Here is a 25,018-nt window from a genome sequence, read left to right on the forward strand (position 1 = left end):
CCCTACCTCCAACAAGAAAAACAAAACATCCATTTTATTTCGAAACGACTTTTAGTTAAATTAAATGCAATAAGAGTCATCGTGCGGTTTTTATAGCCATGGTAATGTCGTTAATAGCAGATTTTAGAATTACACTGTTGCTTATAATTGAAAGTTTCATTTGCCGTACTCGAATGCAAGGTATATTCTCTCGTTATTATCATTTTTTTTCACCGAAATACTTCATAATTAATGATTATATTAAAAACTAAGAGGAACTGACGTATAAAAATATCAGTTAGTTGGCGGGAAAATAGGTTAACGTGATGCAGTTTTTGGATCTTGATTTTGTGTCTTACGGTTAATAATTTATTGTATTTTCGAGTTTTTCAAATAATTATTGTGTGCGCGAATGAGATTTTCTTAACCCGCGACGCAGTTTTCAATATCCAAAAACCGGGATTATGGAGTTCAGGACGAGGCGGGCAAGACAAAAGCAAAGGCAGGAAGCGAGCTACCCGCACGTCCTGCAGCTCTATCTCCGTTCCCCGACCGAGCGAATCACTCTGCAAGAGTTCGAAACGTTCGCTGTGGAACGACTTCGCCGTAAGGACCCTTAACTGTCTCTATGTTTAATATCTCAAATAAATGCATAACGTTCCCTCTGCCCTCCGTTGGACCCGCCACTGTCCCTGTGCCCACGGTCTGGAGCCGCCACTGTCCCTGTGCCCGCGGTCTGGAGCCGCCACTGTCCCTGTGCCCGCGGTCTGGAGCCGCCACTGTCCCTGTGCCCGCGGTCTGGAGCCGCCACTGTCCCTGTGCCCACGGTCCAGCCGCCACTGTCCCTGTGCCCACGGTCTGGACCCACCACTTTCCCTGTGCCCACGGTCTGGACCCGCCACTGTCCCTGTGCCCACGGTCTGGACCCGCCACTGTCCCTGTGCCCACGGTCTGGACCCGCCACTGTCCCTGTGCCCACGGTCTGTACCCGCCACTGTCCCTGTGCCCACGGTCTGGACCCGCCACTGTCCCTGTGCCCACGGTTTGGACCCGCCACTGTCCCTGTGCCCCTCCTCCTTTCCTCGGTACATCAAATGTGACGGTCGCTCCTCTTTCTCTCAAAACAGTGGCGGTCCCTCCTCTTTCCCTCGAAACAGTGGCGGCCCCTTCTCTTTCCCTCGGAACATCAACAGTCACTGTCCCTCCTCTTTCCCTCAAAACAGTGGTGGTCCCTTCCCTTTCCCTTGGAACAGCGACAGTGACGGTCTCTCCTCTTTCCCTCGGAACAGTGACGGGTTGCTCTGTCTTACCTGGAACGTTATTCTTGCATTTCTGTCTTTCTCCCTTTCCATTCTTCCCATTTCACAAAATGTTGTTTTCCAGTTCTCAAGGCCGTGGAGAATGTTGGGATATGTCACACAAAGTGGTCTGAGAAGTACCAAAAGAAAATAGAGGATGAGCTCAAGAAAGCAAGCCTTCCATATCGGGTCAGACCACCTGTCAAAAGCCTTGTTTTCATACTTTGTTTCACATGTTTTGTATGATATCCAACTTTATACTTGCTTGCTCCCTGCTCCTCCCAAGTGGAGTGTGTGTGTGTGTGTGTGTGTGTGTGTGTGTGTGTGTGTGTGTGTGTGTGTGTGTGTGTGTGTGTGTGTGTGTGTGTGTGTGTGTGTGTGTGTGTGTGTGTGTGTGTGTGTGTGTGTGTGTGTGTGTGTGTGTGTGTGTATATGTGTGTGTGTGTGTGTGTGTATATGTGTGTGTGTGTATATATATATATATATATATATATATATATATATATATATATATATATATATATATATATGTACACGTTTCGTTATTGAATGAGCACACATTAGCTCATCATTCATTCACAGATTACAGGATGCTGTGCTGTTCGATACACCAATCGATTAGATAAGGGATTGAAAATGGATCAATTCACAGCCACTCAATAACGTCAAGCCTTCAATCGTGGGCATTGCACCGATAAAGCACGGTATTCGTCTCATGTGTGCACAATGCCCTGTGACATCATTATTTACCACTTCATAATCGGCGTCAGCTACAACAACAACAGGCATTTTAAGGCCATGTTCCCTGCTAGAGTGAGGGTTAGCCTTGCGGTCCCCATGACAATCTTCTCCATTTTGCCCTATTTTCTGCATCTCTCCTTGTTAACCCCCTTGCCCGCATTTCTTCTTCCACAATCTTTAGCCAAGTCTTTCTCGGTCTTCCCCGTCCTCTACTTCCTTCTACATTCATTTCCATCACTCTTCTCAACCAGTCACTTTCATCCTTCCTCAACACATGACCAAACCATCTCAACCTGTTCCTCTTCACAGCATCAATCACAGGCTCTATTCCCATCATCTTTCGCAATTCATCATTTGTCTTCCTCTCTCTCAACGATACTCCGCACATCCACCGAACCATTCGCATTTCCACCCTTTCCAGCCTTCGTTGCTGCTCTACGTTCAATACCCATGTCTCGCTCCTATAAATCATAACACTTCTCACACATGCAGCATACACCTTTCCCTTCAGCTTCAACGACACTCCCCTCCTCATCAGCACGCCACTCAGTTCCCGAAACTTCTTCCATGCACATCTCACTCGAGCAACCGTTGCCGTGTCTGATCCATCTTCACCATTCAGCATGTCTCCGAGGTAGCAAAATGTTTTCACACCTTCCAGCTGATTTATTCCAGCATTTATTCCAGCTGATTTGATTCCAGCAGCAGGCGTCAGCTGATTTATTTTATTTTATTTTGTTTTATTTTATTTTCAATTTTTTTTTTTATTGTTTAAATCGGCATTTGGTCATAGTAAAATATTCTAATCGGCCCAGCATGCATACATACATACGAGTACATACATGCAGTATTTTGTAACGGATATTGTCTCCCTAACGGCTAACGGGCACTCCGAGACCCTCAAAGATAAACCTCCAGGACACCCCAGCGGAGGCATACTAGGCACGCTTCGCTGGTCAGCGATGCGACGTGGTTTGGCCAAAAATTGATTAATTGGGCCTGCATGCCAAAACTCCACATGTTCAGTTTTAATGGGAATTTTTTATACCGCAGGGCAAATCCACCGCTTAAAAACCACAGCAATAATGCTTTAAAAATGAGATAGATTCAGGAAATTATAAAAGGGACGGCGAACTTGACAATAAATGAAGCAATGGAAAGAAAAGGAAAAACAAGATCGGCACAATACGCTTAATATAACCCAGTGTTTCTTAGCTGGATTTACCAGATGGCCCACCCATCCTGCTGTTTGGTGGCCATGGCCCCCTGTTACCCCTGTTATCCCTTCAAGGGTTGAAAAAATAAGAAGACTGGAGTGGGGATTTTGAAGAAAACCACTTTAATGGGAAAATACTGTTAGAGTGGGGGTTCTTTTTTAACCCAGGTGGGGAAAACTGGGCTGTGCCAATTAGTGCCATCCTTGATTAAAGGAGTAACAAAAAGTCTGGAACCTGGGCCATTTTTACTTCCTTTTTGCATACATGCAATTCGGGGACTTGTCTTACTCGGTGAACATTGTAGCTCGGTCTCAATATCGATCAGCCTATTTCTGGCTTTAGTTTTGATCACCACTAAGCTTGAGAATGCAAGTTCACATCGGTAAGTCGTTGGGAACCTCACTTGGACTTGTGTAACTACTTAGGTCTCACATCGTAGGCAGGCCAGCACCCTCGGTGTTTTATCGCCTCTCTTCCAATTTCTCCCCCTCTCTCTTACTCTGTCATGGCCCTGACTTTGTGAAGGCGGGGGTACACCATCCTGGATGTAGGGGATACAGTGGTCGCTCTTCGGAGATTGATCGGCTGTCTCCGTGCCGCGGGTTTGTTCGAGAGAACTGTCTGGGGCTATACAACAACAACAAAATTTTCGTATCTTGAAATCTGCTATTTCAGCTCTCCAACCCTTTACAGCTCCTCCAGGATGGACGTGTTCTTCCATTAACCCCCTCCTGGGTCTTCCATTAACCCCCTCCTTTGGGTGGAAATTGCCCAAACTTTGTAGTTATGATCATCACATGGCAAGAAGGTTTGAGCAGTATCATTTTTGGCCCTGTCCCCTGAAGCAGGGTCAAAAGGTCGAGTACCAAAAATGCAATTTAGGGCAGTTTTAAAACATTTTAAAATGAAACCTTTGTATGTGCAATCAACATTGGGGGACGTATGGACTATGTAACGATTTTTATTTTATTTGACCCTGGGTTCATGCCTAAGGGAGTGGGGACTTAGTTTCGCAGGGGTCAAAATGGAATTTTTAAAAACTGAATTTGATATTTGGTCAATCCTGGTGGAACATTTTCCATCTTTCAACTTTGGTTGAGGTGGGAAGTGCAGGGGTTTGCGATGGCACGCCATTGACTTCACTGTAGTTCAGCTTACAAACTTCCTGCAAACCTTGACCAGAACAAATAGAACGTAGGTTAGCCTGCTTGGTAGCGCATGGCTCAAACTGCCGGTATCCCGGGTCAAGATCCCATAGAATGTGTTGATTTTATTATTTTTTATTTTTGCAGGATTTGATGCATGTGAGCGACAACGATTTGGAGCTCCGACGGAAGGATCACATCTCCCACTTCATTCTTCGTCTTGCCTACTGCCAGTCGTATGACCTGCTATTCCTAGCCTCACTAGATGCCACAATATGTTCCTGATCAAGTCGTGTTTTCCAGAGTTTCAACATGCACTCTTTGCTAATGGAACCTGACAGATGATAATCTAGAGTAGTGTTCGATCCACTCTGTACCCCTTGCTTCACAGAGAGAACCTCAGGAGGTGGTTTTTGCAGCAGGAGGCAGACCTGTTCCGTTACCGGTTCTCACAGCAGCTATCGGAGTCTGTGAGAAAGTTCCTGGATTTCAATGATCTCCATTACACATCGGTGAGTCAGTGGAAGAGGAAGGAGACGTTTATTTGTGTTGAGATATGACTTGTGAGAGAGTATATAAAAATATTTTTTTTTGATTTGTCAGTAATCATAAACTTTTGTTCGTCTTTTATCCCACCTGTGGAATCGACTTCCACATTCTCTTCAATTTCATTCTTCACTCCAGGTCTTCAAGAGAGTTGGTCACCACCATCTCAGGTTCTCCCCTTTCCAAAACCAGGATCTTTTCTACACCCATTAACCTTCCAACAGCTCACCAAGCCCACCCCATTCCAGATTTCCTGTTTTTCCTCCCTGAGAGTTTGCCCTGTATCCATCTTGTGCTCTCCTACCCCTCATTCTTCCCTATATGTCTGTATATTGTCCTCTATTTTTTTTACCCTTAATCCTGCTGTTGGTGTGCTTAATCCTGCCCTTCTCTTTATTTTGTTCCGTTGTGTCCTGATCCATTCTATGTTCTAGCTATTCCATGAGCCTTGACTTTTTGCAGTTATATCTTTATTTGATGCAATTTTAAAATTAATTTGCCCTTGCCTGGAGTTTAAACCTTCTTGCCTTTAATTCCACTTTATCTCCTGTTTCCATTTTATATAACTCCATTAGAATCCTCTATGGGAGTGAGCTGTGATTGTGTCTCCCTTCCTGGGGGGCAAGCGGGAGGCTGTTAAGATGGGTGAAATTTGGTGGACAGGTTGCATGTGTGACAAGGACGAATTGATTCGATTTTGGTGAAATGCGGATATAAGAATTTTCAGTGATTCTTTCCCATTGAGAGATGGGGTCAAAGAAGATGTGTGGCATGATATCTCAAAAAGTTATGGATTGATTATGACAAAAATTGGTGGATGATTTGTTAAGGTGACAAGAACAAGTAATTCGATTTTGGTTCAGGTTTGGATTCAGATCCGGCCTATCGGTGTGATCCAAAACGTAAACTGTTCTGCCTGGCGCAGGTTCGCCCTCTACCGAGTGCCGTTCCAGTTTTATTAACGCACAGGTTGTAAACCTGGTGCGTTATAGCGTTTGCCTGGGAATTTCTGTCTCTCCAAAAGTGAAGCTCCAACAGTGTAGACGTTTCTGTCGCTCAGATGTGTAGACAGTTTCTGTCGCTCAGATGTGTAAACATGACGTCATCAAATCTATATTTAGGCTAACCATGGGCTACCCCTTTGGCTGGTACGCGGCCGCTCGCTAGTACATAATATAGGATATATTTGTTATATGTTATGTTATAGGATATATAGGATATATGTTATATGATATAGGATATATATAGGATAGGTTATAGGATATATACACAAAGAATTAAGTTAAGCACCCCCCCCGTTTTTTAACAACCTCGCACATTACAAGTTTGTTGTCGTCAAAACAGTGTAATATACCCATGATATTGCTATATTTTCTGGAGAAGTGATATTATGGTCACATAAAAACATAACAATCATGCCGTTTTCAATATTTTATTCTGAATAATTTAAGGTGAAATTTTTTGGGAATTTTAGGCATATTTTCACCTCAATTTAAGTATGGAGCTATAGGTCCATCACGGACAGTGTGGATGACGTTTATGTTTTCTAACGTACAGTCATTGTTCTGAGAAGACCTCTAGCGATCTTTGCGTCAATAACGTGTGTAGGACCCACGTGATCGGATCACTGACTCAACCCTACGTCTCATAGACCCTGTAAGCCGTCGTATGCGTTGCTGTGGCAGGTTGTTCCATTCCCGATGTAATGCACGTTCCAATTCATCCAGATTGGCTATTGGAGGGACCATCTTCGCAATTTGTCGTCCCAACATGTCCCAAACGTGCTCGAGGGGGTTCAGGTCAGGACTGTACGCAGGCCAGGGGATGGTTGTCACAGCACCTTGCTCCAGCAAGGCTCGGACGCGTCTCGCACGGTGAGGCCTGGCGTTGTCATCCATGAAGATGGGTCTGCTGGCGAGGGTGTGGTCATCGAAGTGCGGGATTACGGTGGTATTCAGGATTTCCTCGGCATATCGCTCTCCATTGAGGTTACCTCGCACAGTTATCAGGTCCAAGGTGCTGTGACAACCATCCCCTGGCCTGCGTACAGTCCTGACCTGAACCCCCTCGAGCACGTTTGGGACATGTTGGGACGACAAATTGCGAAGATGGTCCCTCCAATAGCCAATCTGGATGAATTGGAACGTGCATTACATCGGGAATGGAACAACCTGCCACAGCAACGCATACGACGGCTTACAGGGTCTATGAGACGTAGGGTTGAGTCAGTGATCCGATCACGTGGGTCCTACACACGTTATTGACGCAAAGATCGCTAGAGGTCTTCTCAGAACAATGACTGTACGTTAGAAAACATAAACGTCATCCACACTGTCCGTGATGGACCTATAGCTCCATACTTAAATTGAGGTGAAAATATGCCTAAAATTCCCAAAAAATTTCACCTTAAATTATTCAGAATAAAATATTGGAAACGGCATGATTGTTATGTTTTTATGTGACCATAATATCACTTCTCCAGAAAATATAGCAATATCATGGGTATATTACACTGTTTTGACGACAACAAACTTGTAATGTGCGAGGTTGTAAAAAAACGGGGGGGGGGTGCTTAACTTAATTCTTTGTGTATATATGTTATAGGATAGGAATATAGGACCCAGAGGACCCAAATGACCCAGAGGACCCAAATGACCCAGAGGACCCAAATGACCCAAATGACCCAGAGGACCCAAATGACCCAGAGGACCCAAATGACCCAGAGGACCCAAATGACCCAGAGGACCCAAATGACCCAGAGGACCCAAATGACCCAGAGGACCCAAATGACCCAGAGGACCCAAATGACCCAGAGGACCCAAATGACCCAGAGGACCCAAATGACCCAGAGGACCCAAATGACCCAGAGGACCCAAATGACCCAAATGACCCAGAGGACCCAAATGACCCAGAGGACCCAAATGACCCAGAGGACCCAAATGACCCAGAGGACCCAAATGACCCAGAGGACCCAAATGACCCAGAGGACCCAAATGACCCAGAGGACCCAAATGACCCAGAGGACCCAAATGACCCAGAGGACCCAAATGACCCAGAGGACCCAAATGACCCAGAGGACCCAAATGACCCAGAGGACCCAAATGACCCAGAGGACCCAAATGACCCAGAGGACCCAAATGACCCAGAGGACCCAAATGACCCAGAGGACCCAAATGACCCAGAGGACCCAAATGACCCAGAGGACCCAAATGACCCAGAGGACCCAAATGACCCAGAGGACCCAAATGACCCAGAGGACCCAAATGACCCAGAGGACCCAAATGACCCAGAGGACCCAAATGACCCAGAGGACCCAAATGACCCAGAGGACCCAAATGACCCAGAGGACCCAAATGACCCAGAGGACCCAAATGACCCAGAGGACCCAAATGACCCAGAGGACCCAAATGACCCAGAGGACCCAAATGACCCAGAGGACCCAAATGACCCAGAGGACCCAAATGACCCAGAGGACCCAAATGACCCAGAGGACCCAGAGGACCCAGAGGACCCAGAGGACCCAGAGGACCCAAATGACCCAGAGGACCCAAATGACCCAGAGGACCCAAATGACCCAGAGGACCCAAATGACCCAGAGGACCCAAATGACCCAGAGGACCCAAATGACCCAGAGGACCCAAATGACCCAGAGGACCCAAATGACCCAGAGGACCCAAATGACCCAGAGGACCCAAATGACCCAGAGGACCCAAATGACCCAGAGGACCCAAATGACCCAGAGGACCCAAAGGACCCAAATGACCCAGAGGACCCAAATGACCCAGAGGACCCAAATGACCCAGAGGACCCAAATGACCCAGAGGACCCAAATGACCCAAATGACCCAGAGGACCCAAATGACCCAGAATTTCTGTCTCTCCAAAAGTGAAGCTCCAACAGTGTAGACGTTTCTGTCGCTCAGATGTGTAGACAGTTTCTGTCGCTCAGATGTGTAAACATGACGTCATCAAATCTATATTTAGGCTAACCATGGGCTACCCCTTTGGCTGGTACGCGGCCGCTCGCTAGTACATAATATAGGATATATTTGTTATATGTTATGTTATAGGATATATAGGATATATGTTATATGATATAGGATATATATAGGATAGGTTATAGGATATATATGTTATAGGATAGGAATATAGGACCCAAATGACCCAGAGGACCCAAATGACCCAGAGGACCCAAATGACCCAGAGGACCCAAATGACCCAGAGGACCCAAATGACCCAGAGGACCCAAATGACCCAGAGGACCCAAATGACCCAGAGGACCCAAATGACCCAGAGGACCCAAATGACCCAGAGGACCCAAATGACCCAGAGGACCCAAATGACCCAGAGGACCCAAATGACCCAGAGGACCCAAATGACCCAGAGGACCCAAATGACCCAGAGGACCCAAATGACCCAAATGACCCAGAGGACCCAAATGACCCAGAGGACCCAAATGACCCAGAGGACCCAAATGACCCAGAGGACCCAAATGACCCAGAGGACCCAAATGACCCAGAATTTCTGTCTCTCCAAAAGTGAAGCTCCAACAGTGTAGACGTTTCTGTCGCTCAGATGTGTAGACAGTTTCTGTCGCTCAGATGTGTAAACATGACGTTATCAAATCTATATTTAGGCTAACCATGGGCTACCCCTTTGGCTGGTACGCGGCCGCTCGCTAGTACATAATATAGGATATATTTGTTATATGTTATGTTATAGGATATATAGGATATATGTTATATGATATAGGATATATATAGGATAGGTTATAGGATATATATGTTATAGGATAGGAATATAGGACCCAAATGACCCAGAGGACCCAAATGACCCAGAGGACCCAAATGACCCAGAGGACCCAAATTACCCAAATGACCCAAATGACCCAGAGGACCCAAATGACCCAGAGGACCCAAATGACCCAGAGGACCCAAATGACCCAGAGGACCCAGAGGACCCAGAGGACCCAAATGACCCAGAGGACCCAAATGACCCAGATGACCCAGAGGACCCAAATGACCCAAATGACCCAGAGGACCCAAATGACCCAGAGGACCCAAATGACCCAGAGGACCCAAATGACCCAGAGGACCTAAATGACCCAAATGACCCAGAGGACCCAAATGACCCAGAGGACCCAAATGACCCAGAGGACCCAAATGACCCAGAGGACCCAAATGACCCAGAGGACCCAAATGACCCAGAGGACCCAAATGACCCAAATGACCCAGAGGACCCAAATGACCCAGAGGACCCAAATGACCCAGAGGACCCAAATGACCCAGAGGACCCAAATGACCCAGAGGACCCAAATGACCCAGAGGACCCAAATGACCCAAATGACCCAGAGGACCCAAATGACCCAGAATTTCTGTCTCTCCAAAAGTGAAGCTCCAACAGTGTAGACGTTTCTGTCGCTCAGATGTGTAGACAGTTTCTGTCGCTCAGATGTGTAAACATGACGTCATCAAATCTATATTTAGGCTAACCATGGGCTACCCCTTTGGCTGGTACGCGGCCGCTCGCTAGTACATAATATAGGATATATACACAAAGAATCAAGTTAAGCACCCCCCCCCCCCGTTTTTTTACAACCTCGCACATTACAAGTTTGTTGTCGTCAAAACAGTGTAATATACCCATGATATTGCTATATTTTCTGGAGAAGTGATATTATGGTCACATAAAAACATAACAATCATGCCGTTTTCAATATTTTATTCTGAATAATTTAAGGTGAAATTTTTTGGGAATTTTAGGCATATTTTCACCTCAATTTAAGTATGGAGCTATAGGTCCATCACGGACAGTGTGGATGACGTTTATGTTTTCTAACGTACAGTCATTGTTCTGAGAAGACCTCTAGCGATCTTTGCGTCAATAACGTGTGTAGGACCCATGTGATCGGATCACTGACTCAACCAATCACTTTTTTTCACTTTGATCACTCAATTTCATCAATGGATAATTGCTAATGTCATACCAATCATTATTTGATCTCACATACCTTATAATATATGCCAATGTATACATATACACAAAGAATATATATTAGGGGGTGCTTACCTTAATTCGTTGTGTAGGGGTGCTTAACTTAATTCTTTGTGTATATTTGTTATATGTTATGTTATAGGATATATAGGATATATGTTATATGATATAGGATATATATAGGATAGGTTATAGGATATATATGTTATAGGATAGGAATATAGGACCCAAATGACCCAGAGGACCCAAATGACCCAGAGGACCCAAATGACCCAGAGGACCCAAATGACCCAGAGGACCCAAATGACCCAGAGGACCCAAATGACCCAGAGGACCCAAATGACCCAGAGGACCCAAATGACCCAGAGGACCCAAATGACCCAGAGGACCCAAATGACCCAGAGGACCCAAATGACCCAGAGGACCCAAATGACCCAGAGGACCCAAATGACCCAGAGGACCCAAATGACCCAAATGACCCAAATGACCCAGAGGACCCAGAGGACCCAAATGACCCAGAGGACCCAAATGACCCAGAGGACCCAAATGACCCAGAGGACCCAAATGACCCAGAGGACCCAAATGACCCAAATGACCCAGAGGACCCAAATGACCCAGAATTTCTGTCTCTCCAAAAGTGAAGCTCCAACAGTGTAGACGTTTCTGTCGCTCAGATGTGTAGACAGTTTCTGTCGCTCAGATGTGTAAACATGACGTCATCAAATCTATATTTAGGCTAACCATGGGCTACCCCTTTGGCTGGTACGCGGCCGCTCGCTAGTACATAATATAGGATATATTTGTTATATGTTATGTTATAGGATATATAGGATATATGTTATATGATATAGGATATATATAGGATAGGTTATAGGATATATATGTTATAGGATAGGAATATAGGACCCAAATGACCCAGAGGACCCAAATGACCCAGAGGACCCAAATGACCCAGAGGACCCAAATGACCCAGAGGACCCAAATGACCCAGAGGACCCAAATGACCCAGAGGACCCAAATGACCCAGAGGACCCAAATGACCCAGAGGACCCAGAGGACCCAGAGGACCCAGAGGACCCAGAGGACCCAAATGACCCAGAGGACCCAAATGACCCAGAGGACCCAAATGACCCAGAGGACCCAAATGACCCAGAGGACCCAAATGACCCAGAGGACCCAAATGACCCAGAGGACCCAAATGACCCAGAGGACCCAAATGACCCAGAGGACCCAAATGACCCAGAGGACCCAAATGACCCAGAGGACCCAAATGACCCAGAGGACCCAAATGACCCAGAGGACCCAAATGACCCAGAGGACCCAAATGACCCAAATGACCCAGAGGACCCAAATGACCCAGAGGACCCAAATGACCCAGAGGACCCAAATGACCCAGAGGACCCAAATGACCCAGAGGACCCAAATGACCCAGAGGACCCAAAGGACCCAAATGACCCAGAGGACCCAAATGACCCAGAGGACCCAAATGACCCAGAGGACCCAAATGACCCAGAGGACCCAAATGACCCAAATGACCCAGAGGACCCAAATGACCCAGAATTTCTGTCTCTCCAAAAGTGAAGCTCCAACAGTGTAGACGTTTCTGTCGCTCAGATGTGTAGACAGTTTCTGTCGCTCAGATGTGTAAACATGACGTCATCAAATCTATATTTAGGCTAACCATGGGCTACCCCTTTGGCTGGTACGCGGCCGCTCGCTAGTACATAATATAGGATATATTTGTTATATGTTATGTTATAGGATATATAGGATATATGTTATATGATATAGGATATATATAGGATAGGTTATAGGATATATATGTTATAGGATAGGAATATAGGACCCAAATGACCCAGAGGACCCAAATGACCCAGAGGACCCAAATGACCCAGAGGACCCAAATGACCCAGAGGACCCAAATGACCCAGAGGACCCAAATGACCCAGAGGACCCAAATGACCCAGAGGACCCAAATGACCCAGAGGACCCAAATGACCCAGAGGACCCAAATGACCCAGAGGACCCAAATGACCCAGAGGACCCAAATGACCCAGAGGACCCAAATGACCCAGAGGACCCAAATGACCCAGAGGACCCAAATGACCCAAATGACCCAGAGGACCCAAATGACCCAGAGGACCCAAATGACCCAGAGGACCCAAATGACCCAGAGGACCCAAATGACCCAGAGGACCCAAATGACCCAGAATTTCTGTCTCTCCAAAAGTGAAGCTCCAACAGTGTAGACGTTTCTGTCGCTCAGATGTGTAGACAGTTTCTGTCGCTCAGATGTGTAAACATGACGTTATCAAATCTATATTTAGGCTAACCATGGGCTACCCCTTTGGCTGGTACGCGGCCGCTCGCTAGTACATAATATAGGATATATTTGTTATATGTTATGTTATAGGATATATAGGATATATGTTATATGATATAGGATATATATAGGATAGGTTATAGGATATATATGTTATAGGATAGGAATATAGGACCCAAATGACCCAGAGGACCCAAATGACCCAGAGGACCCAAATGACCCAGAGGACCCAAATTACCCAAATGACCCAAATGACCCAGAGGACCCAAATGACCCAGAGGACCCAAATGACCCAGAGGACCCAAATGACCCAGAGGACCCAGAGGACCCAGAGGACCCAAATGACCCAGAGGACCCAAATGACCCAGATGACCCAAATGACCCAGAGGACCCAAATGACCCAAATGACCCAGAGGACCCAAATGACCCAGAGGACCCAAATGACCCAGAGGACCTAAATGACCCAAATGACCCAGAGGACCCAAATGACCCAGAGGACCCAAATGACCCAGAGGACCCAAATGACCCAGAGGACCCAAATGACCCAGAGGACCCAAATGACCCAGAGGACCCAAATGACCCAGAGGACCCAAATGACCCAGAGGACCCAAATGACCCAAATGACCCAGAGGACCCAAATGACCCAGAGGACCCAAATGACCCAGAGGACCCAAATGACCCAGAGGACCCAAATGACCCAGAGGACCCAAATGACCCAGAGGACCCAAATGACCCAAATGACCCAGAGGACCCAAATGACCCAGAATTTCTGTCTCTCCAAAAGTGAAGCTCCAACAGTGTAGACGTTTCTGTCGCTCAGATGTGTAGACAGTTTCTGTCGCTCAGATGTGTAAACATGACGTCATCAAATCTATATTTAGGCTAACCATGGGCTACCCCTTTGGCTGGTACGCGGCCGCTCGCTAGTACATAATATAGGATATATACACAAAGAATCAAGTTAAGCACCCCCCCCGTTTTTTTACAACCTCGCACATTACAAGTTTGTTGTCGTCAAAACAGTGTAATATACCCATGATATTGCTATATTTTCTGGAGAAGTGATATTATGGTCACATAAAAACATAACAATCATGCCGTTTTCAATATTTTATTCTGAATAATTTAAGGTGAAATTTTTTGGGAATTTTAGGCATATTTTCACCTCAATTTAAGTATGGAGCTATAGGTCCATCACGGACAGTGTGGATGACGTTTATGTTTTCTAACGTACAGTCATTGTTCTGAGAAGACCTCTAGCGATCTTTGCGTCAATAACGTGTGTAGGACCCATGTGATCGGATCACTGACTCAACCAATCACTTTTTTTCACTTTGATCACTCAATTTCATCAATGGATAATTGCTAATGTCATACCAATCATTATTTGATCTCACATACCTTATAATATATGCCAATGTATACATATACACAAAGAATATATATTAGGGGGTGCTTACCTTAATTCGTTGTGTAGGGGTGCTTAACTTAATTCTTTGTGTATATTTGTTATATGTTATGTTATAGGATATATAGGATATATGTTATATGATATAGGATATATATAGGATAGGTTATAGGATATATATGTTATAGGATAGGAATATAGGACCCAAATGACCCAGAGGACCCAAATGACCCAGAGGACCCAAATGACCCAGAGGACCCAAATGACCCAGAGGACCCAAATGACCCAGAGGACCCAAATGACCCAGAGGACCCAAATGACCCAGAGGACCCAAATGACCCAGAGGACCCAAATGACCCAGAGGACCCAAATGACCCAGAGGACCCAAATGACCCAGAGGACCCAAATGACCCAGAGGACCCAAATGACCCAGAGGACCCAAATGACCCAGAGGACCCAAATGACCCAGAGGACCCAAATGACCCAGAGGACCCAAATGACCCAAATGACCCAGAGGACCCAAATGACCCAGAATTTCTGTCTCTCCAAAAGTGAAGCTCCAACAGTGTAGACGTTTCTGTCGCTCAGATGTGTAGACAGTTTCTGTCGCTCAGATGTGTAAACATGACGTCATCAAATCTATATTTAGGCTAACCATGGGCTACCCCTTTGGCTGGTACGCGGCCGCTCGCTAGTACATAATATAGGATATATTTGTTATATGTTATGTTATAGGATATATAGGATATATGTTATATGATATAGGATATATATAGGATAGGTTATAGGATATATATGTTATAGGATAGGAATATAGGACCCAAATGACCCAGAGGACCCAAATGACCCAGAGGACCCAAATGACCCAGAGGACCCAAATGACCCAGAGGACCCAAATGACCCAGAGGACCCAAATGACCCAGAGGACCCAAATGACCCAGAGGACCCAAATGACCCAGAGGACCCAAATGACCCAGAGGACCCAAATGACCCAAATGACCCAGAGGACCCAAATGACCCAGAGGACCCAAATGACCCAAATGACCCAGAGGACCCAAATGACCCAGAGGACCCAAATGACCCAAATGACCCAGAGGACCCAGAGGACCCAAATGACCCAGAGGACCCAAATGACCCAGAGGACCCAAATGACCCAAATGACCCAGAGGACCCAAATGACCCAGAGGACCCAAATGACCCAGAATTTCTGTCTCTCCAAAAGTGAAGCTCCAACAGTGTAGACGTTTCTGTCGCTCAGATGTGTAGACAGTTTCTGTCGCTCAGATGTGTAAACATGACGTTATCAAATCTATATTTAGGCTAACCATGGGCTACCCCTTTGGCTGGTACGCGGCCGCTCGCTAGTACATAATATAGGATATATTTGTTATATGTTATGTTATAGGATATATAGGATATATGTTATATGATATAGGATATATATAGGATAGGTTATAGGATATATATGTTATAGGATAGGAATATAGGACCCAAATGACCCAGAGGACCCAAATGACCCAGAGGACCCAAATGACCCAGAGGACCCAAATTACCCAAATGACCCAGAGGACCCAAATGACCCAGAGGACCCAAATGACCCAGAGGACCCAAATGACCCAGAGGACCCAAATGACCCAGAGGACCCAAATGACCCAGAGGACCCAGAGGACCCAAATGACCCAGAGGACCCAAATGACCCAGATGACCCAAATGACCCAGAGGACCCAAATGACCCAGAGGACCCAAATGACCCAAATGACCCAGAGGACCCAAATGACCCAGAGGACCCAGAGGACCCAAATGACCCAGAGGACCCAGAGGACCCAAATGACCCAGAGGACCCAAATGACCCAGAGGACCCAAATGACCCAGAGGACCCAAATGACCCAGAGGACCCAAATGACCCAGAGGACCCAAATGACCCAGAGGACCCAAATGACCCAGAGGACCCAAATGACCCAGAGGACCCAAATGACCCAGATGACCCAAATGACCCAGAGGACCCAAATGACCCAGAGGACCCAAATGACCCAGAGGACCCAAATGACCCAGAGGACCCAAATGACCCAAATGACCCAGAGGACCCAAATGACCCAGAATTTCTGTCTCTCCAAAAGTGAAGCTCCAACAGTGTAGACGTTTCTGTCGCTCAGATGTGTAGACAGTTTCTGTCGCTCAGATGTGTAAACATGACGTCATCAAATCTATATTTAGGCTAACCATGGGCTACCCCTTTGGCTGGTACGCGGCCGCTCGCTAGTACATAATATAGGATATATACACAAAGAATCAAGTTAAGCACCCCCCCCGTTTTTTTACAACCTCGCACATTACAAGTTTGTTGTCGTCAAAACAGTGTAATATACCCATGATATTGCTATATTTTCTGGAGAAGTGATATTATGGTCACATAAAAACATAACAATCATGCCGTTTTCAATATTTTATTCTGAATAATTTAAGGTGAAATTTTTTGGGAATTTTAGGCATATTTTCACCTCAATTTAAGTATGGAGCTATAGGTCCATCACGGACAGTGTGGATGACGTTTATGTTTTCTAACGTACAGTCATTGTTCTGAGAAGACCTCTAGCGATCTTTGCGTCAATAACGTGTGTAGGACCCATGTGATCGGATCACTGACTCAACCAATCACTTTTTTTCACTTTGATCACTCAATTTCATCAATGGATAATTGCTAATGTCATACCAATCATTATTTGATCTCACATACCTTATAATATATGCCAATGTATACATATACACAAAGAATATATATTAGGGGGTGCTTACCTTAATTCGTTGTGTAGGGGTGCTTAACTTAATTCTTTGTGTATATTTGTTATATGTTATGTTATAGGATATATAGGATATATGTTATATGATATAGGATATATATAGGATAGGTTATAGGATATATATGTTATAGGATAGGAATATAGGACCCAAATGACCCAGAGGACCCAAATGACCCAGAGGACCCAAATGACCCAGAGGACCCAAATGACCCAGAGGACCCAAATGACCCAGAGGACCCAAATGACCCAGAGGACCCAAATGACCCAGAGGACCCAAATGACCCAGAGGACCCAAATGACCCAGAGGACCCAAATGACCCAGAGGACCCAAATGACCCAGAGGACCCAAATGACCCAGAGGACCCAAATGACCCAGAGGACCCAAATGACCCAAATGACCCAGAGGACCCAAATGACCCAGAATTTCTGTCTCTCCAAAAGTGAAGCTCCAACAGTGTAGACGTTTCTGTCGCTCAGATGTGTAGACAGTTTCTGTCGCTCAGATGTGTAAACATGACGTCATCAAATCTATATTTAGGCTAACCATGGGCTACCCCTTTGGCTGGTACGCGGCCGCTCGCTAGTACATAATATAGGATATATTTGTTATATGTTATGTTATAGGATATATAGGATATATGTTATATGATATAGGATATATATAGGATAGGTTATAGGATATATATGTTATAGGATAGGAATATAGGACCCAAATGACCCAGAGGACCCAAATGACCCAGAGGACCCAAATGACCCAGAGGACCCAAATGACCCAGAGGACCCAAATGACCCAGAGGACCCAAATGACCCAGAGGACCCAAATGACCCAGAGGACCCAAATGACCCAAATGACCCAGAGGACCCAAATGACCCAGAGGACCCAAATGACCCAGAGGACCCAAATGACCCAGAGGACCCAAATGACCCAGAGGACCCAAATGACCCAGAGGACCCAAATGACCCAGAGGACCCAAATGACCCAGAGGACCCAAATGACCCAGAGGACCCAAATGACCCAGAGGACCCAAATGACCCAGAGGACCCAAATGACCCAGAGGACCCAAATGACCCAGAGGACCCAAATGACCCAGAGGACCCAAATGACCCAGAGGACCCAAATGACCCAAATGACCCAGAGGACCCAAATGACCCAAATGACCCAGAGGACCCAAATGACCCAAATGACCCAGAGGACCCAAATGACCCAGAGGACCCAAATGACCCAGAGGACCCAAATGACCCAGAGGACCCAAATGACCCAGAGGACCCAAATGACCCAGAGGACCCAAATGCCCCAGAGGACCCAAATGCCCCAGAGGACCCAAATGACCCAGAGGACCCAAATGACCCAGAGGACCCAAATGACCCAAATGACCCAGAGGACCCAAATGACCCAGAATTTCTGTCTCTCCAAAAGTGAAGCTCCAACAGTGTAGACGTTTCTGTCGCTCAGATGTGTAGACAGTTTCTGTCGCTCAGATGTGTAAACATGACGTCATCAAATCTATATTTAGGCTAACCATGGGCTACCCCTTTGGTTGGTACGCGGCCGCTCGCTAGTACATAATATCGGATATATTTGTTATATGTTATGTTATAGGATATATAGGATATATGTTATATGATATAGGATATATATAGGATAGGTTATAGGATATATATGTTATAGGATAGGAATATAGGACCCAAATGACCCAGAGGACCCAAATGACCCAGAGGACCCAAATGACCCAGAGGCCCCAAATGACCCAAATGACCCAGAGGACCCAAATGACCCAGAGGACCCAAATGACCCAGAGGACCCAAATGACCCAGAGGACCCAAATGACCCAGAGGACCCAAATGACCCAGAGGACCCAAATGACCCAGAGGACCCAAATGACCCAGAGGACCCAAATGACCCAGAGGACCCAAATGACCCAGAGGACCCAAATGACCCAGAGGACCCAAATGACCCAGAGGACCCAAATGACCCAGAGGACCCAAATGACCCAGAGGACCCAAATGACCCAAATGACCCAGAGGACCCAAATGACCCAGAGGACCCAAATGACCCAGAGGACCCAAATGACCCTCTGGGTCAATAAAAGTTGAAACTGGGCAAATGTCAATGAAAATTTGCCAGACCCAGAGCAGAAAATATGATTTTGTAATATGTCATTTATATTCTTACAAATGTCATTTTTTGTACAAATGCCATTTTTTGTACATTTAATAAATTTTTAAGATTACAAAACTATTTGTTTTGTATTTATGGATGTTTAAATCAAAAGAAAAGTACATAATGTGAATACTAGTAGCAATTTTACAAAAACCATGGCATAATTTCAAATCTTGACCCGAGATGATAATTATGCTACATCATAATTTCCATGTGCCAACCTGGGCGGAATCCAAGTGGATTCACTTGTTTGTTGTCATTATTACCCTCGCCGGAGGAGAGGGTATTGCATTTGAGTCCGTTTGTTGTCTCTGTCTGTCTGTCTGTTTGTCCGCACAGAATAAATATGATTTTCTCTGCAACCGTTGGTCCGATTGACAGGAAATTTTCACCATAGGTGCAACTCCACCTGTATATATTTTTAAATAATTATGACGTCATAGGTCACGTGGTTCAGCCGCCATCTTGGAAAAACCGAAAAACTTTGCACCTCCATATCTCCGAAAGTGCTAAAAAGAAAACATTGACACATGGCTCATTGTAAAGAACTCTCCATGGGGAATAAAATACGTTAATGATGATGTCATAGGTGCCTCCATTATGATGTCATAACTCGACAAGTACAAAACTTCATTCGATCAAGATGAAATTTCTTGAGCATAATCTAGGAATAAATTAGTTTAGGAAAAAAAAGAATGATGATGTCATCGGTCACGTGGTTCGGCCGCCATATTTGATTTAACACAAAAGCCTTAAAAACCACTGAAAATACATCCTGGCGAGCTCTTTTTCTTGTTGTTGGTCTGCTTTATTTGTGAAAATTATTCTTAAGTTTGACACAACACCTGCTGTAAAGCTATTTTTTCTTTCCCAATTCTATTTATGAGATGTGAACCCTGCCCTTGTATACAAACTTTTAACGATGTATACACGTGTAATCTTATTTTTTGTAATGCAGATTCCTCCAAATGAAAAAGTTGAGTTGAAGACACAGCTGATCAATTCGACGTTTGGAATGAAAGAATTGTTTGACACCCAAGATTTTTACAAGGTTGGTGACGTCGATTTAAGGCTTCACCGATTGATTCCCTTTCTATACTGCAAAGCTGTACTTTGGACGTAACCGCAGTTCTGCTCACGCCGTCCAAACAAATAAAGCGTGTCAGGGAGAGTTCTGATTGGGAGGTACAAGCAGCGCATTTAAAATTCCTCCTGCTGAAGTAGTGTGGAATAATACACCAACAATGAAGTTCAAGGACAAGATGGAGGGAGACTTGAACATTGGGGGCAGGCGAAGATGCATGGGATGGACAAGATGGTTACAGAAGGAAACTCTCAAGAAGGAAAACTGGAAAAATTGGAAGGATGGATTGGGGTTGTGTGGGGGCAGGGGGTTGGCAAAGGTCGAAAAGATCATGGTTTTGGATTGGGGACGATCTGAGATCATGGTGAACAGCTGTCTTGAAGACCCAGAGGGAAGAATGTGATCGAAGAGAATGTGGAAGCTTGCTCCACAGGTGGGGAAAAAGAGGAACAAATGAGTGGAGATGATTCGAGGCTGGACGGGAGGCCGTCGATCTGCCAGATATGAGGCTTGTCCCCATGCCGATGTAAATAATTGAAAAAGTCACGTTTAATGTCTTCCATTACCCAATATGCCTCAAGCCAGATTTAACTCTGTCCTTTGAATGCTGAATTTGGAGCCCTGTTATTACATCATTGTCTTCCACCCCTCCAACAAGGTCAGAGATGGGGAGAATTATAATGAGCTCTGACTGACTGACCGATCATCTGTCCATGTACTTTGTGTATGCGATGTATCAACAAGTACAAAAAGTTTTAATTAAAACAAAAGCCGCGTCGATGTTACACAATGCCTAGATTCAGCTGTGCCTATAACGTCGATGTTATAGGCACAGGACATTCCTATTGATTCGATTACTTGATGTTATTTTTGAGCAAAGTGAAAATATATCTCGGCATTTTCCCGTCTGTTATTTCAGGTGGTGTATGACTGACCATGCCGCGATTTAAAAAAAATATATCTCGGCAATTTCCCGTGTGTGGCGACACGTGAACGAAGCTATGCTCCTCTCTCCACATTATTGTGACGACGTATAAATTAAATATTTCATCGTGACGATTGTCATCAAATGGACGAATTTTTAATATATCTCGGCATTTTCCCGTCTGTTATTTCAGGCGGTGTATGACTGACCATGCCGCGATTTAAAAAATATATATCTCGGCAATTTCCCGTATGTGGCGACACGTGAACGAAGCTATGCTCCTCTCTCCACATTATTGTGACGACGTATAAATTAAATATTTCATCGTGACGATTGTCATCAAATGGACGAATTTTTAATATATCTCGGCATTTTCCCATCTGTTATTTCAGGCGGTGTATGACTGACCATACCGCGATTAAAAAAAAAAAAAATCTCGATGGACTTGAAGTTACAGTCCTTTGAGAATTCATTTCGTTCTATAAAGGGCAACTTTCATCGGAATTTCTTCCCGTTTTTTTTCAACCGAGTCTAAAACTATGTTAGCGACTGTGAAAAATGAAATGATATATCGAATTTGATTTGAAATAAAACTGTGTGAGAGAGGAAGACACCACGGGCCTACAAAACAGGCCTCAAAGCTATGCGAGTTAATAAAATGGTGGATAATTGTTTATATGAAGCCTCTCCCACAATGGGTGGAGCTATGGTTCCCAGAATGGGTGGAGCTTTGAGGTTTTGTCTTCTCTGCAAGAAGAACAAGAAGAACAAGAACAACAGCAGAGGGCACTCTATGACCAGCGTCTTGCGACGTGGCTAAAAAAAGGTTGAACATTTAGCTTTCATATTGCAGATACATATTCCTCATCACATTATCTTAATATGATTAGATTACAGTTGGATTATGTTGCCATGGCATCTAACTTGGCTTGAGTATGCGATATTTTTTTTTAAACCTTTTAAGATTTAGCTTTCAAATTGCACAGATGTATTCCTCATACCACCCCAAAGATGGGGGACCTAAAATATCAGCTTCTTGTCTGTACCACTAGTACGCAAATAAATGATAGATAAAAAGGATTTACTTTTGGAAGTTATACCTTAAGACTTGGCATTTAATATGGAATATTTTTTTTGTGGGGGTGAACTTACTTTTCAAGATGACTTAGAACCAAAAGTTCATTGGAATTATGTTGAAATTATTCGAGATTTTGTTAATGTGACCTTTAAAAGAAACAAAAACCACATTTGACATTTCGAAGCAAATAAATTGATCCTTGAAAGTGATGTAAACTGATATCGAACTCAATTCACGAACAGTACTGTGTTAAACTTCTGTGCGTTTTCCAGAAGTATCTCTTTATTTTGCACATTAGCCAAATTTTTTTTAAACAAAAACAAAAGTTAAATCACGACTGGGATTACGGACAGTAAAATTACAGTTCAGTACTTCGTGTAACCCCCACGAGCATTCAGGAGAGCACATACACGTCGAGGCATGCTGTTCACGAGATTTGCCAAGGTTTGGATAGGAATCGCTTGCCATGCAGTGACAATAGTCTGCTGCAATTCACGCACAGAGGTAGCCTGCTGGTCCAAGTTATTGATTCGACACGTTAATTCTGCCCACAAGTTCTCTGTCGGATTCATATCCGGGGACATGGCAGGCCACTCCATATGCTCTACACCACGGTCAGCAAGAAAGTGTTGGATCATGCGAGCACGATCTGGCCGTGCATTGTCATCTTGGAAGACAAAGTTTCCTCAAAAGGCTGCACGAGCAAATGGAAGCAATGTTTCTTCCAGAATGACCCTGTACTTGAACTGGTTCAGGTTTCCATTCAGAACAACCAGGTCAGTTTTGCCCCCTGCATGAAAAGCAGCCCAAACGGTCACCCCACCACCTCCAGCTTGGACTCTTGGCACTATACATTCTTCGTTGTGGGCTTCATGCACTTGTCTGCGCACTCGGACGTGGCCATCTTGACGATAGACCAGAAATCTAGACTCGTCACTGAAGATCACGTGATTCCAGTGTCCTGGCTGCCATTGACGGTGCTCTCTGGCCCACTGCAATTGGCGCTGGCGGTGTTGTCTGGCCAGGCGTGGCTTTCTCAGGGGACGCCTGGCACGATAGCCTGCTTGAACCAGTCGTTGGTTGACTAGCCTTCTGGATACAGGCACATTTTTCATTTGCTGCCACTCAGTCCCAAGCCGATTAGCTGACTTGGTACGGCCATTGTGGACTAACCGGTGCAGCTGGCGATCATCCCTCCTTGTGGTTTTGCGGGGACGTCCTGGCCTCGGTATTGGAGTAGGGACACCCCTCTGTGCATTTTGTTTCAGGATCTTTGACACCTGACCTTGAGTGATGCCATACTGCCGAGCAAAGCACGCTGTTTCATGCCGGAATTTCGTAAAGCCACCACTCCATGACAAACAGCATTGTCGAGTTGACAGACCATCTCTAGAGGAAGCGGCAATAACTTTTGTGGACGTGCAGCAGTTGTTTTCCTCTAATGCAGAACGCAACAACCCTTGTATATCCGATTGTGAAGCCAATCGTCAAATGTACCTGTCCGTACATTTTGTCATGCCACCTGTGATATAATCCTGTTATTGACTTCTTGCTGCGACAGACAATCAGTGACATGGTTCTTTTAACAAAGAAATCACCGAAGTGTAAAAGAAACTCACCAGATTGATATACTGAGTTCAGAAATTAAACCCAAGTCAAGAAAAAAAAAATTCCATATTAAGTGCCACGTCTGTAAAATCCTCCAAATCCGAGAAAGCAGATAATTACTTCCGCCACTGAAGGTGGATGGAGGTTATGTTTTCACCCCTGTCTGTTTATCTGTTTGTTTGTGAAAAAGATATCTCAAAAATTTGTATACGGAATTGGACGAAATTTTGCAGAGATGGTAGTGTGTGTGACAAGAACGAAATTATTAGATTTTGGTGAAGATCCGGATCCGGATCTGGATCCCAGAATTTTTTAAAAGTGATTCTTCATCATTGAGAGACTGCAAAAACAATATATAGCAGGATATCTCAAAAAGTTGTGGACGGATTCGGATGAAACTTGGTGGAGAGGTTGTGTGTGTGACAAGGAAGAATTGATTCAATTTTGCTGAAGATCTGGATCCCGATCCGGATCAGAGAATTTTAAAAGTGATTTTTCACCATTGAGTGATGGGGCTAAAACCGACATACAGCAGGATATCTCAAAATGGACCGTTTCGGACTAAACTTAGCGGACATGTTGGGTGTGTGACAGGGACGAATCGATTCGATTTTGTTTAAGATCTGAATATGGATTCGGATACGAGAATTATGTAATTTTTGAAGTGATTATTATTATTTATTTTTTTTGGATACAGGATCGAGGCTCGTGAAA

The 25,018-nt window shown here is 44.8% G+C and overlaps 1 protein-coding gene across 1 annotated transcript in view; it reads left to right on the plus strand.

The window, feature by feature from the left end:
* Positions 1-230: 230 nt before the first annotated feature.
* PRIM2 (DNA primase subunit 2) overlaps positions 231-25,018 on the plus strand; it is a 35,540-nt gene continuing 10,752 nt past the window's right edge. The window contains exons 1-5 of the mRNA XM_078773181.1: positions 231-585; positions 1,363-1,466; positions 4,528-4,616; positions 4,772-4,892; positions 20,568-20,660. Of these exons, the coding sequence (XP_078629307.1) occupies positions 444-585; positions 1,363-1,466; positions 4,528-4,616; positions 4,772-4,892; positions 20,568-20,660 (549 nt within the window). The 5' untranslated portion in view covers positions 231-443. The remainder of the gene's footprint in view (positions 586-1,362; positions 1,467-4,527; positions 4,617-4,771; positions 4,893-20,567; positions 20,661-25,018) is intronic.

The sequence above is a fragment of the Myxine glutinosa genome, chromosome 2, assembly GCF_964187855.1.
Source record: "Myxine glutinosa chromosome 2, kmMyxGlut1.1, whole genome shotgun sequence".
NCBI lineage: Eukaryota > Metazoa > Chordata > Myxini > Myxiniformes > Myxinidae > Myxine > Myxine glutinosa.